At 41.4% G+C, this 14171-nt stretch overlaps 1 protein-coding gene across 1 annotated transcript in view; it reads right to left on the reverse strand.

Annotated features, from left to right (window-relative positions):
* dis3l (DIS3 like exosome 3'-5' exoribonuclease) overlaps nucleotides 1-14171 on the reverse strand; it is a 48024-nt gene that overhangs the window by 25374 nt on the left and 8479 nt on the right. Inside the window, exons 3-4 of the mRNA XM_022208745.2 lie at nucleotides 4899-5027; nucleotides 2006-2141 (exon numbers count right to left, since the gene is read on the reverse strand). Coding sequence (XP_022064437.2) covers nucleotides 2006-2141; nucleotides 4899-5027 — 265 coding nt within the window. The remainder of the gene's footprint in view (nucleotides 1-2005; nucleotides 2142-4898; nucleotides 5028-14171) is intronic.

Here is a 14171-nt window from a genome sequence, read left to right on the forward strand (position 1 = left end):
ATTTTAACATGTTTTAACTAATTTTGGACAGTTTTTGATCCATTTTAACATGTTTTAACTAATTTTGGACAGGTTTTGATCCATTTTAACATGTTTTAACTAATCTTGGACAGTTTTTGATCCATTTTAACATGTTTTAACTAATTTTGGACAGTTCTTGAGTCATTTTAACATGTTTTAACTCATCTGGGACAGGTTTTGAGTCATTTTAACATGTTTTAACTAATCTGGGACAGTTCTTGAGTCATTTTAACATGTTTTAACTCATCTGGGACAGGTTTTGAGTCATTTTAACATGTTTTAACTAATCTGGGACAGTTCTTGAGTCATTTTAACATGTTTTAACTCATCTGGGACAGGTTTTGAGTCATTTTAACATGTTTTAACTCATCTGGGACAGTTCTTGAGTCATTTTAACATGTTTTAACTCATCTGGGACAGGTTTTGAGTCATTTTAACATGTTTTAACTAATTTTGGACAGGTTTTGAGTCGTGAACAAATTTAGCTTATTGTGGACAATTTCTAACTCATTTTGGATAAATTATTGACCAAGTCTTGATCATTTTGGAAACGTTTTCTTTCATTTTGAACACATTTTAAGTCATTTGTGCCATTTTCAACTCCTTTAAGACCATTTTTTGCTGGCATTTTGTACATATTTGCTCATTTTCTACAACATTCTCATGTTTTTTTTTACTGTGATTTCGTCCTCGGCAGACTAACTGTCAGGACTGTGGCTTTCACATTTTCATCAGTGCAGGATTATTACAACTAAGATACTGATCCCACCTGGCTGTGGAAAGCTACACCACTGAAAGCTTCAGAACAAACCCACTGTGACGTTCCAACGTGTTTCAGGAAGCCAGTCTGCATTTCTTCTTCTATTGTTTTGGTTCTGTGGCTTTAAAACGGAACAACGGCTGCAGGTAAAGCGCTGACGTTCACCTTTAGAACAGCTTCACACAGCAGCAGGTGAACAATGCAGCAGAGTTAAATCAGACAGAACTCAGGAGAAATGCTGCTGCCCCGTCTCAGATTTTACTGGTTTAAACTCCCATCCAGCTCCAGATAAAATGAAGATGAGAAGTCAGTATAAACCGGACGTTAACAGCGACAGAGCTCACACTTTCTTTTCTGAAATAAATGAAAACCCACTAAGGAATGGTGAATCCTTTCTAGTGCAGCATTAATCTCCTGCTTCACTTGTTTTGTTTAAACAAACATGGGATTCATTTGCTGAACTATCATCAGTTCTTCTGTTTAGCGTTTAGTTCAGTATCTGTGTGGGAACATGTTATATTTTTGTTGTTAAATTTCAACATCTAGACCTCTACGAACACTTTTTCCATTTTCAAGGACCAATAATTATTCATTGCTGTTATTTTGGATTGATTTTGAGTCATTCTGGACAGGTTTCAAGTCACTTCGGACAGGTTTTATCCCTTTTTGGACAATTTTGTGATAATTTTGGACAAGTTTTAAGTTATTTTAGGACAAGTTAGGACAAAAAATGTCTAAAATTATTCAAAAACTGTCCAAAATGACTCAAAAATTGTCCACAACTCAAAAATTGTTCAAAATTAGTTAAAATATCTCTGAAACGACTCAAAAGCTGTCCAGAATGTCTCCAAAATGACACAAAAACTGTCCAAAATTAGTTAAAATTAGTCTCCTGACTCAAAATATGCCCCAAATGTCCACAGCATGTCCCTTATATACAACAGAGCACTACTTACTGTTTAATAACAATAACAAATAAGTGAACTCTGAGCATGATTTGAGACGGGGGAGCAACTCTGCTTTCTGTGAAGACACACACTGATCCCTGCAGGACTTTGTAGGAGCAGAACTTTAACAGTAAATCACAGTAAAAACACTCGACTTAAAGCTGAACATTTTAAGCTCGTAGCAGGTCGCTGCTTCAGACGGAATAAATGAAAGACTTTCAGAGTGTAAGACGTTAACTGTGCAGACGGCTGAGCGAGGTGCAGGTGAGTGACGTACCTGGATGGAGATGACGAACACTCCAGAGTTCAGGCTGCTGTACTGAGCCACGGCCTCCTGGTCCTCAGTGATCATCACCATGCTCATCATACCTGCCAGGTGGTTGTAGTACCACACAGCAGCCGAGTACACACACCTGAACACACACACAGGTAAGCTCAGGCCTGATCAGACAGACTGACCGTAAAAGATAACTTTAATATTCTGCATTTAGTCTGGCGCATAAATGAATCACAGCACCTGTACCTCAACTGTTTCCACACTAGAAATACATCATTTAAGGCTTTATTTACTGTTTGCTTTATGCAATAAACACACTTCATCAGAACAGACTGCACCTGCAGGCTTCTCTAAAACTTTGGGAACAACTTACATCGTGAACAGCAAAGACATTAAAACACTGTGTTAAAGCAGAAAACCAATCAGTAAGCAGTATTTTAACTGTATCTAAACATCTCCTTCTCCATATATTAGAGGAAAAGCTTTCCTCACACATACAGCTGATGTCTGCATCCTTTCATCTTTCACATCTGTCTGCAGTGACTCAAAAAATGTCCAAAATGACTCAAAATCGACTAAGATGATTCATAACTGTCCAAAATGAGTTCAAATATGTCTAAAATGACTCAAAAGCTGTCCAAAATGAGTTAAATTATGTCCAAAGCTGTCCAAAACTAGTTAAAATTTGTCTAAAATGACTAAAAACTGTCCAAAATGAGTTAAAATAGGTCCAAAATGAGTTAAAATGTCTAAAATGATGCAAAAACTGTCAAAAATGAGCTAAAACGCCTAAAATGACTCAAAAACTGTCCAAATTAGTTAAACTGTGTCCATAATGATTCAAAAACTGTCCAAAGCGAGTAAATATTTGTCCAAAATCACTCAAAAACTGTCCAAACTGACACAAAATCCTCAAAACCCTCCATCAAACAGACCTTTGGACGAGCAGAGCAACATTATTTTATTATAAATGGAAGAAAAAAGTTCCATATAGGAGCTTTTTGTACTCGGCTCAACTGTTCAGGTCACTTTAGGACACACCACGTATAATTAATGAAGTCTATAATCACGTCGTCTACCTGCTTTCTTTGTTATTCCACCTACTTTACAGCTGAAGTGGAGGAGAAACGTCAGTGGAAATGAGGAACTTGTGCCTTCAGGCCTTCAGCCTCTACTGAGACAATCCATTTTAAATGTTTGATCGGCATCTGAGCCAGCAGGAGGGCTCCAAGTACCGTATGGTTACACACCGGCAGTCTGACCAACTCAAACTGGAAACGATTCAGGGTTTGTGCTTTAAATTTTCATCTGAAACCTGCAGAGCAAACCACCAGGGGAGAGCTTTGTGCATATGGAAGCTACATGTGTAGAAAAACCAGAGAGATTCCAGAAAATATCAAAGAAGTGGAGGCTGAAAGAAGCAACATCCTCGACAGGCAAGATCATGACAAGAAACTAGAGGTTTTGGTTTTATGTTGCCGTATTTACGCTAAGCTAAGCTAAGCTAAGCTAAGCGTCTACTGGGTCAGGCTACATACAGACATGAAACTGGTGTTGATCTTCTGTGATTCTCTGTAACAACGCTCACATAACAAAGACTGCAGCTTCATCAGTCTGGAAAATGTCAGCTGACTTCAACACAATAGATCGTCCAAAAATGGCTCAAAAGTTATCGGAAATAACAAGAACCTGTTCATAATTACTCAAAATGTATCCACAATGACTCAAAAACTGTCCAAAATGAGATAAAATATGTCCAACATGACTCAAAAACTATTCAAAATGAGTTATAAACTGTTCAAAATGGCTCAGAAGTTGTCAAATATGACTCAAAAACTGTCTAAAATGACTCACAGCTGTCCAAAATGAGTTAAAATGACCTCTATGAACACCAACATCTTGACCTCTATGATCACCAACATCTAGACTTCTATGAACACCAACATCTAGACCTCTATGATCACCAACATCTAGACCTCTATGATCACCAACATCTAGACTTCTATGAACACCAACATCTAGACCTCTATGAACACCAACATCTAGACCTCTATGGACACCAACATCTAGACCTCTATGGACACCAACATCTGGACCTCTATGAACACCAACATCTCGACCTCTATGGACACCAACATCTAGACCTCTATGGACACCAACATCTAGACCTCTATGGACACCAACATCTAGACCTCTATGGACACCAACATCTAGACCTCTATGATCACCAACATCTAGACTTCTATGAACACCAACATCTAGACCTCTATGAACACCAACATCTAGACCTCTATGAACACCAACATCTAGACCTCTATGGACACCAACATCTAGACCTCTATGAACACCAACATCTAGACCTCTATGAACACCAACATCTCGACCTCTATGGACACCAACATCTAGACTTCTATGAACACCAACATCTCGACCTCTATGAACACCAACATCTAGACCTCTATGGACACCAACATCTAGACCTCTATGATCACCAACATCTAGACTTCTATGAACACCAACATCTAGACCTCTATGAACACCAACATCTCGACCTCTATGGACACCAACATCTAGACTTCTATGAACACCAACATCTAGACTTCTATGAACACCAACATCTAGACCTCCATGAACACCAACATCTAGACCTCTAAGAACACCAACATCTAGACCTCTATGATCACCAACACCTAGACTTCTATGGACACCAACATCTAGACCTCTATGAACACCAACATCGAGACCTCTATGGACTCCAGTTTCTGTTTCCTACCAATGAATCACATCAACATATAAAACTACAAGGTCTTTTTAAAGTCGTTCAGGTAATTCATAATCGAAAGAACTTTGGTGACTTGTCTGCTGGTGTTAGAACCTCATAATGAAGACTGACCTGGTCATCCACTTGTCCTGGCTCTCTCCCTTCTCCCGTGGACAATATGAATACTCCTGGAACTCGTTAGCAAACAGAACACAGTCGTGTCGGGGGTCTTTAACCAGGTTTCGCAGTCTGTTGTAGTACCTGCACAGACAGAAAACATTTCATAATAACAAATAATAAAACAGAAAAAACAATAAACTCAAGAATTTATGTGAAATGCAATTATTAACTTCATGACGGGTTGGAACGACAAACCAATGACTCCAAATAAAATATAATCCAGTGTAATTCCAGTGGTATCCAAAATAACTCAGAGTTTGCCTAAAAAGACTTAAAATATGTCCAAAAATCAAAATACAATTATTAACTTCATGACAGGTAAGAACGACAAACTAATGACTCAAAAATATTTCCAAAATAAACAACGTCCAAAATGACTTAGAATTGTCCAGAACTTGTCCCAAATCATGTAAAATCTCTCTGAAATGATGTGAATTTTTTCAAAATATCTTAAATTATGTTGAATATAATCAACTTATAATGAATATAATTCAAAATGTGTTCAAAACAACCCCGAATTTCTCCAAAAATTACTCAAAATATGTCCAAAAAAATCAAAATGCAATTATTAACTTCATGATGCATGTGAACTACAAAACAATAATTCAGATTTGTCCAAAATGATTTATAATTGACCATAACTGTTCAGAACTTGTTCTAAATCACGTAAAATGTCTCTGAAATGACCTGAAATGGGTTTAAAATGACATAAACATGTTTAAAATGACTCAAGATATGTTGAAAATAAACAGCTTGTCCAGTGTCTTCAACAAATGTCTAAAAATCCAAATGCAGTGATTCATTTTATTCCCGTTAAGGTACTCATCCACTAGATCCAACAATCTCCCACATCCCATTCATTGTCAATGTGGAACGCAGAGAAATAAGCGGCTGAATCTGTCCTGGGTTTAGTTCAACAACGGCTAGTTTAGACGATCGGCGAAAGTTTCGCGATGTGTTGGATCTCCACAAACCACATCCAATTTGCATAAAGTAGAATCTGCGTCTACTTTATGCAAATGAGCTGCAGGGAGACCCATCAGAACCAGCAAGCAACACGGTTCGTTTCACATGGACAATGAATGGGATGGAGGAGATTTACGTATCTAGTGGACGAGTACTTTGAAGCTGGAACATAAGTTAGTAAGGCTAACTTATTTACTAAGTCAGTACGTAAAAAAATAAGTGTCTTCTGTGTTATCCAACATGCTGACCTACTCCTTAAATATCTCTGATAACAACAAAAGATAAGAACACAAGCAGGAAAACTGAACTATCAGCGATGAAGAGCGGCTGAATGATCTCTAAACAAACATGAAGCTCTTTACAGGATCTACTGGTACATTAGGAGATTATTAGAGTTCTATCTCAGAAGCTGCACAGAAACTTAAAGGTCATCTCACACACAGAGGAGAGAAAAGTGTAATTACTGCCTCGGTATGGCGTCAGCATTCTGCTCCAGCAGCCATGTCTCGCTCACATTATCAGAACTGAAGCCTCATCACATTAATGATGCAACATCTGAGAACGGCGCCGTCAGCACTAAACACAAACGGACGGGACGGAACCCGAGGTGGAGAGGGACTCCTTATTTACAGCCTTCATCTACTCTGTCAGACGCTCTCCTGCTGGTAGTGGGGACACCGAGTCCACATCTGGTTCTGCTTGGTCAGCGCTGCTCTCACATAATGAGGCTGACCCAGGACCTCAACGTCTGAACCTCCTCTGGACCAGCCGACCCCTGCTCACGGGTCGGCTGAGGTCCAGGAACCAAACATCTGATCCACTTCTGGACCAGCCAGGGGTCAGCTGGGTTCGATCCACAGGTGGTCCAGGAACCCAACCTCTGGATCAAACCCAGCCAGCCCCTTTTCATTGATCAGCTGGTCCAGAGGAGGTTCAGGACTCCAACATCTGGACCACCTCTGGACCAGCCGACCCTGGCTCACAAGTACTTACTTATTTACAAACTTATTTACTTAGTAACTAATTTCTTCCTTTATTTACAAACTTATTTATTAACTTATTTATTTGCTAACTTATTTATTAACATCATTTTTTATTTACTTTCTCATTCACTAACTTATTTACTTATTTCCACTCATTTATAAACTATTTTATTAATACTTATTTTTTTATTAATTAATTTTTTCACTAATTTATATATTTATTTACTTATTTGCTTATTTATTTACATATTAACTTGTTTTAAGTTATTTACATACTTGCTTATTATGTACTTATTTATTTACTCATTTGTTTATTTATCTACATACTTGTTTATTTACTATCTTATTAGTTTATTTATTCACTTATTTATTTACTTTCTTATTAATTATTTACTTAACTTACTTATTTATTTACTAATTTATTTACTTACTTACATACTTAAGTATTTATTTAAATAACTACTTATTTAGTACTACTACATACTTATTTATTTAATTATTTACTTGTTTATTTATCTACTTACCTATTTATTGATCTACTTATTTCCTTCTTTTATACATTTATCTACCTATTTATATATTTAATTACTTACTTGTTTATCTACTTCTTTCTTTCGTTCTTTATCTACTTATTTACTAACCAGGTTCCAACATCTGGACCACAGCAGCCACAGATGTTCTACTTCTACTGGAGCTGGTTCCTGCTAACGCTGGTAGAAGTGAGTAAATGGGACGTTGAACGTTTGGACCGTAATTTTTCAGATGATGAGGACATTTTTAGACATCGTCCTGTAAGCAGAGATGAAAGCTGCAGAAAAACCTGCCGACTGTGTGAACATGAGCTAATAGGCTAACCAATATCAACATAACAGTCAATCTGAATACTATTTAAATTATGTAGAAGCTGCTGAACATTGGAATCAATCATCAACACAAACTAAATGTGCTGCTCACTAACAGGACTAACCGTTTAAAGGATAAGTCATAAAGTCTGACTGTTTTCCTGGTGCTGTGGAGGAAGAATCAGTGACACACGAATAGTTTTACTCTGCTGGAGCTTCGGTGGGGAGAACAAATCTAAAACAATCCTTCAGACAGATAAGCGGCCCCACTGAAGAGCTTCTGGTGTTTCATCAGCTTCTGTTTTAGGATTCTAAAACTGTATGAAGACCCACAAGAACAACGAGGAGGCTTTGAAACTGCAGAGAATAAAACCTGTCTGAGCTCTGCAGGATCTTCCAGGGATGTTGATGATGTTTTCCTCCAGATCTGACCGGACCGTACGAGGTGTTTTAACATGCATTGATCTCAGGCTGCGTTCCAACATCCAGACTTTACCGCCTATTCAACACGGATTCAACACGTCCAACATTCCTCCCAGAAACATTGGTGCTGTTTCCCTACAGAACTGACTTTTAATAAAATGTAATTAATAAAAATAAAGAAAGTCAATAAGAATCGAGATGAGTGGAAAAAAACTCAACAAATATACAAATGAAGTCAGGTTTGTCATAAGTATTGACTGCTATTTACAGGAAGTCCTCGACTTACGTCAGAGTTCCATTCCTACGGATCGATGTTAGTCATTTTCACCGTGAATCAGAATTCCGGCTAAAAGATATGCAAATCATGATAGCGATCAGTTCTTCATAAAGTCCTGAATACCAACGATTTTATGCATGTATGAATCATTTTACTAGAAGACAACAGAATATTGCAACGGTAATAACGTTAGCCGTTAAATGCTCGTTAACGTGGCAGTCGATAACTCAAACCGGCACCTTTAAAGCTCAAAAAATACGTGTTAAAACATCAAAAACTGGGGAAAAAGTTTGAAAATACTGTGTTAAAACATCTAAACTGGGATAAAACATAAAAAATACTGTGTTGAAACACCTAAACTGGGATAAAATATAAACAAAACTGTGTTAAAACATCAAAAACTGTGAAAAAAGTAAAAAAAAAAAAATACAGTATTAAAACATCAAAACTCGGATAAAATATAACGGAAAAGATTTAGACATTTTTCTAAGCTGTTTTTAACCCTCTTTAACTCATGTTGGAGGATTTATGAGTTATTTTTCTTTGTTTTCCAAGCATCAGAAGAGTCAGACTTATGTTTGGGAGCCATAATGAACAAAAAGTTAGTGAATGCAGCACAATCCAAGGTGAACGGAAATAAAGCCGTCTTACAGCGTCACGTGACAACGTACTCGTCCGCTCCGCTTGCTAACTACTTCAACATAACGATGAAACGCCATAAGTCGAGGACGGCGTAAACCGAGGACCTCCTGTAGTTTAACTTCCAGTGTTCTGTGATATAAATGTGTTCTGATTTTTGTTTTTCACAGAGTCCGAGTTTGATAAAATAATTCATTGCACAGTTTCTGTTTTGCTAAAACTGCCTCAATACGTTCCAACATTACTGAAGAATCTTCCAGAAAAGTTAGTGCTGTTTCCCTACAGAATTAGTGGGAGTTTTATTTATTTTATTTTAAATACTTATTGATCTCTTGTCTCTAACTCAGGCTCTGTTCCAGTATCTATACTTCCACACCACTCAGCATGCCACAAAACCATTCAGTCCATCCTAATATATCATTTCTCAAATGCAGTTTGCCAAAAAAATCCTGTATGTCCCAAAGTATGCAAACCAGGATGCTGTTTTTACCCACAATCCTCTGCACAGTTACAGTTTGTCTCAGGCTAACCGACTTTCTGTGAGGATGTCTAACTGGTGTCTAGTTGATGTTTAGCTGGTGACTAGCTGGTGTCTCGGTGATGTTTATCTGGTGTCTAGGTGATGTCTAGGTGATGTTTAGCTGGCGTCTAGCTGGTGTCTCGGTGATGTCTAGGTGATGTTTAGCTGGTGTCTCGGTGATGTCTAGGTGATGTTTAGCTGGTGTCTAGGTGGTGTCTAGGTGATGTCTAGGTGATGTTTAGCTGGCATCTAGCTGGTGTCTAGCTGGTGTCTAGGTGATGTCTCGGTGATGTTTAGCTGGTGTCTAGCTGGTGTCTAGCTGGTGTCTAGCTGGTGTCTAGGTGATGTTTATCTGGTGTCTAGGTGATGTTTAGCTGGCGTCTAGCTGGTGTCTAGGTGATGTTTAGCTGGCGTCTAGCTGGTGTCTAGGTGATGTTTAGCTGGTGTCTAGGTGATGTTTAGCTGGCGTCAAGCTGGTGTCGAGGTGATGTTTAGCTGGTGTCTAGGTGATGTTTAGCTGGCATCTAGCTGGTGTCTCGGTGATGTTTAGCTGGTGTCTAGCTGGTGTCTCGGTGATGTTTAGCTGGTGTCTAGGTGATGTCTGGCTGATGTTTAGCTGGCGTCTAGCTGGTGTCTAGGTGATGTTTAGCTGGCATCTAGCTGGTGTCTCGGTGATGTTTAGCTGGCGTCTAGCTGGTGTCTCGGTGATGTTTAGCTGGCGTCTAGCTGGTGTCTCGGTGATGTTTAGCTGGCGTCTAGCTGGTGTCTCGGTGATGTTTAGCTGGTGTCTAGGTGATGTCTGGCTGATGTTTAGCTGGCATCTAGCTGGTGTCTCGGTGATGTTTATCTGGTGTCTAGGTGATGTTTAGCTGGCGTCTAGCTGGTGTCTAGGTGATGTTTAGCTGGCGTCTAGCTGGTGTCTCGGTGATGTTTAGCTGGCGTCTAGCTGGTGTCTCGGTGATGTTTAGCTGGTGTCTAGGTGATGTCTGGCTGATGTTTAGCTGGCATCTAGCTGGTGTCTAGGTGATGTTTAGCTGGCGTCCAGCTGGTGTCTCGGTGATGTTTAGCTGGTGTCTAGGTGATGTCTGGCTGATGTTTAGCTGGCATCTAGCTGGTGTCTAGGTGATGTTTAGCTGGCGTCTAGCTGGTGTCTCGGTGATGTTTAGCTGGTGTCTAGGTGATGTTTAGCTGGCGTCTAGCTGGTGTCTCGGTGATGTTTAGCTGGTGTCTAGGTGATGTCTGGCTGATGTTTAGCTGGCATCTAGCTGGTGTCTAGGTGATGTTTAGCTGGCGTCTAGCTGGTGTCTCGGTGATGTTTATCTGGTGTCTAGGTGATGTTTAGCTGGCGTCTAGCTGGTGTCTCGGTGATGTTTAGCTGGCGTCTAGCTGGTGTCTCGGTGATGTTTAGCTGGCGTCTAGCTGGTGTCTAGGTGATGTTTATCTGGTGTCTAGGTGATGTTTAGCTGGCGTCTAGCTGGTGTCTCGGTGATGTTTAGCTGGCGTCTAGCTGGTGTCTCGGTGATGTTTAGCTGGTGTCTAGGTGATGTCTGGCTGATGTTTAGCTGGCATCTAGCTGGTGTCTAGGTGATGTTTAGCTGGCGTCTAGCTGGTGTCTCGGTGATGTTTAGCTGGCGTCTAGCTGGTGTCTAGGTGATGTTTATCTGGTGTCTAGGTGATGTTTAGCTGGCGTCTAGCTGGTGTCTAGGTGATGTTTAGCTGGCGTCTAGGTGATGTTTAGCTGGCGTCTAGGTGATGTTTAGCTGGCGTCTAGCAGGTGTCTCGGTGATGTTTATCTGGTGGTCTAGCTGGTGTCTAGGTGATGTTTAGCTGGCGTCTAGCTGGTGTCTCGGTGATGTTTAGCTGGTGTCTAGGTGATGTTTAGCTGGCATCTAGCAGGTGTCTCGGTGATGTTTAGCTGGTGTCTAGGTGATGTTTAGCTGGCATCTAGCTGGTGTCTCGGTGATGTTTAGCTGGCGTCTAGGTGATGTTTAGCTGGCGTCTAGCAGGTGTCTCGGTGATGTTTATCTGGTGTCTAGGTGATGTTTAGCTGGCATCTAGCTGGTGTCTCGGTGATGTTTAGCTGGCGTCTAGGTGATGTTTAGCTGGCGTCTAGCAGGTGTCTCGGTGATGTTTAGCTGGCGTCTAGGTGATGTTTAGCTGGCATCTAGCAGGTGTCTCGGTGATGTTTAGCTGGCGTCTAGGTGATGTTTAGCTGGCGTCTAGCTGGTGTCTCGGTGATGTTTAGCTGGCGTCTAGGTGATGTTTAGCTGGCGTCTAGCTGGTGTCTCGGTGATGTTTAGCTGGCGTCTAGGTGATGTTTAGCTGGCGTCTAGCAGGTGTCTCGGTGATGTTTATCTGGTGTCTAGCTGGTGTCTAGGTGATGTTTATCTGGTGTCTAGCTGGTGTCTCGGTGATGTTTAGCTGGCGTCTAGCTGGTGTCTTGGTGATGTTTATCTGGTGTCTAGCTGGTGTCTAGGTGATGTCTGGCTGATGTTTAGCTGGTGTCTAGGTGATGTCTGGCTGATGTTTAGCTGGCATCTAGCTGGTGTCTCGGTGATGTTTATCTGGTGTCTAGGTGATGTTTAGTTGGTGTCTCGGTGATGTTTAGCTGGCATCTAGCTGGTGTCTCGGTGATGTTTATCTGGTGTCTAGGTGATGTTTAGCTGGTGTCTCGGTGATGTTTATCTGGTGTCTAGGTGATGTTTAGCTGGCGTCTAGGTGATGTTTAGCTGGCGTCTAGCAGGTGTCTCGGTGATGTTTATCTGGTGTCTAGGTGATGTCTAGGTGATGTTTAGCTGGCATCTAGCAGGTGTCTAGGTGATGTTTAGCTGGTGTCTAGGTGATGTTTAGCTGGCATCTAGCTGGTGTCTCGGTGATGTTTAGCTGGTGTCTAGGTGATGTTTAGCTGGCGTCTAGGTGATGTTTAGCTGGCGTCTAGCAGGTGTCTCGGTGATGTTTATCTGGTGTCTAGGTGATGTCTAGGTGATGTTTAGCTGGCATCTAGCAGGTGTCTCGGTGATGTTTAGCTGGCGTCTAGGTGATGTTTAGCTGGTGTCTAGGTGATGTTTAGCTGGCATCTAGCTGGTGTCTCGGTGATGTTTAGCTGGCGTCTAGGTGATGTTTAGCTGGCGTCTAGCAGGTGTCTCGGTGATGTTTATCTGGTGTCTAGGTGATGTTTAGCTGGCATCTAGCTGGTGTCTCGGTGATGTTTAGCTGGCGTCTAGGTGATGTTTATCTGGTGTCTAGCTGGTGTCTAGGTGATGTTTAGCTGGCGTCTAGGTGATGTTTAGCTGGCGTCTAGGTGATGTTTAGCTGGCGTCTAGCAGGTGTCTCGGTGATGTTTATCTGGTGTCTAGCTGGTGTCTAGGTGATGTTTAGCTGGCGTCTAGCTGGTGTCTCGGTGATGTTTAGCTGGTGTCTAGGTGATGTTTAGCTGGCATCTAGCAGGTGTCTCGGTGATGTTTAGCTGGTGTCTAGGTGATGTTTAGCTGGCATCTAGCTGGTGTCTCGGTGATGTTTAGCTGGCGTCTAGGTGATGTTTAGCTGGCGTCTAGCAGGTGTCTCGGTGATGTTTATCTGGTGTCTAGGTGATGTTTAGCTGGCATCTAGCTGGTGTCTCGGTGATGTTTAGCTGGCGTCTAGGTGATGTTTAGCTGGCGTCTAGCAGGTGTCTCGGTGATGTTTAGCTGGCGTCTAGGTGATGTTTAGCTGGCATCTAGCAGGTGTCTCGGTGATGTTTAGCTGGCGTCTAGGTGATGTTTAGCTGGCGTCTAGCTGGTGTCTCGGTGATGTTTAGCTGGCGTCTAGGTGATGTTTAGCTGGCGTCTAGCAGGTGTCTCGGTGATGTTTATCTGGTGTCTAGCTGGTGTCTAGGTGATGTTTATCTGGTGTCTAGCTGGTGTCTCGGTGATGTTTAGCTGGCGTCTAGCTGGTGTCTTGGTGATGTTTATCTGGTGTCTAGCTGGTGTCTAGGTGATGTCTGGCTGATGTTTAGCTGGTGTCTAGGTGATGTCTGGCTGATGTTTAGCTGGCATCTAGCTGGTGTCTCGGTGATGTTTATCTGGTGTCTAGGTGATGTTTAGTTGGTGTCTCGGTGATGTTTAGCTGGCATCTAGCTGGTGTCTCGGTGATGTTTATCTGGTGTCTAGGTGATGTTTAGCTGGTGTCTCGGTGATGTTTATCTGGTGTCTAGGTGATGTTTAGCTGGCGTCTAGGTGATGTTTAGCTGGCGTCTAGCAGGTGTCTCGGTGATGTTTATCTGGTGTCTAGGTGATGTCTAGGTGATGTTTAGCTGGCATCTAGCAGGTGTCTAGGTGATGTTTAGCTGGTGTCTAGGTGATGTTTAGCTGGCGTCTAGCAGGTGTCTCGGTGATGTTTATCTGGTGTCTAGGTGATGTCTAGGTGATGTTTAGCTGGCATCTAGCAGGTGTCTAGGTGATGTTTAGCTGGTGTCTAGGTGATGTTTAGCTGGCATCTAGCTGGTGTCTCGGTGATGTTTATCTGGTGTCTAGGTGATGTTTAGCTGGCGTCTAGGTGATGTTTAGCTGGCGTCTAGCAGGTGTCTCGGTGATGTTT

This window comes from Acanthochromis polyacanthus, chromosome 2, assembly GCF_021347895.1.
Source record: "Acanthochromis polyacanthus isolate Apoly-LR-REF ecotype Palm Island chromosome 2, KAUST_Apoly_ChrSc, whole genome shotgun sequence".
NCBI lineage: Eukaryota > Metazoa > Chordata > Actinopteri > Pomacentridae > Acanthochromis > Acanthochromis polyacanthus.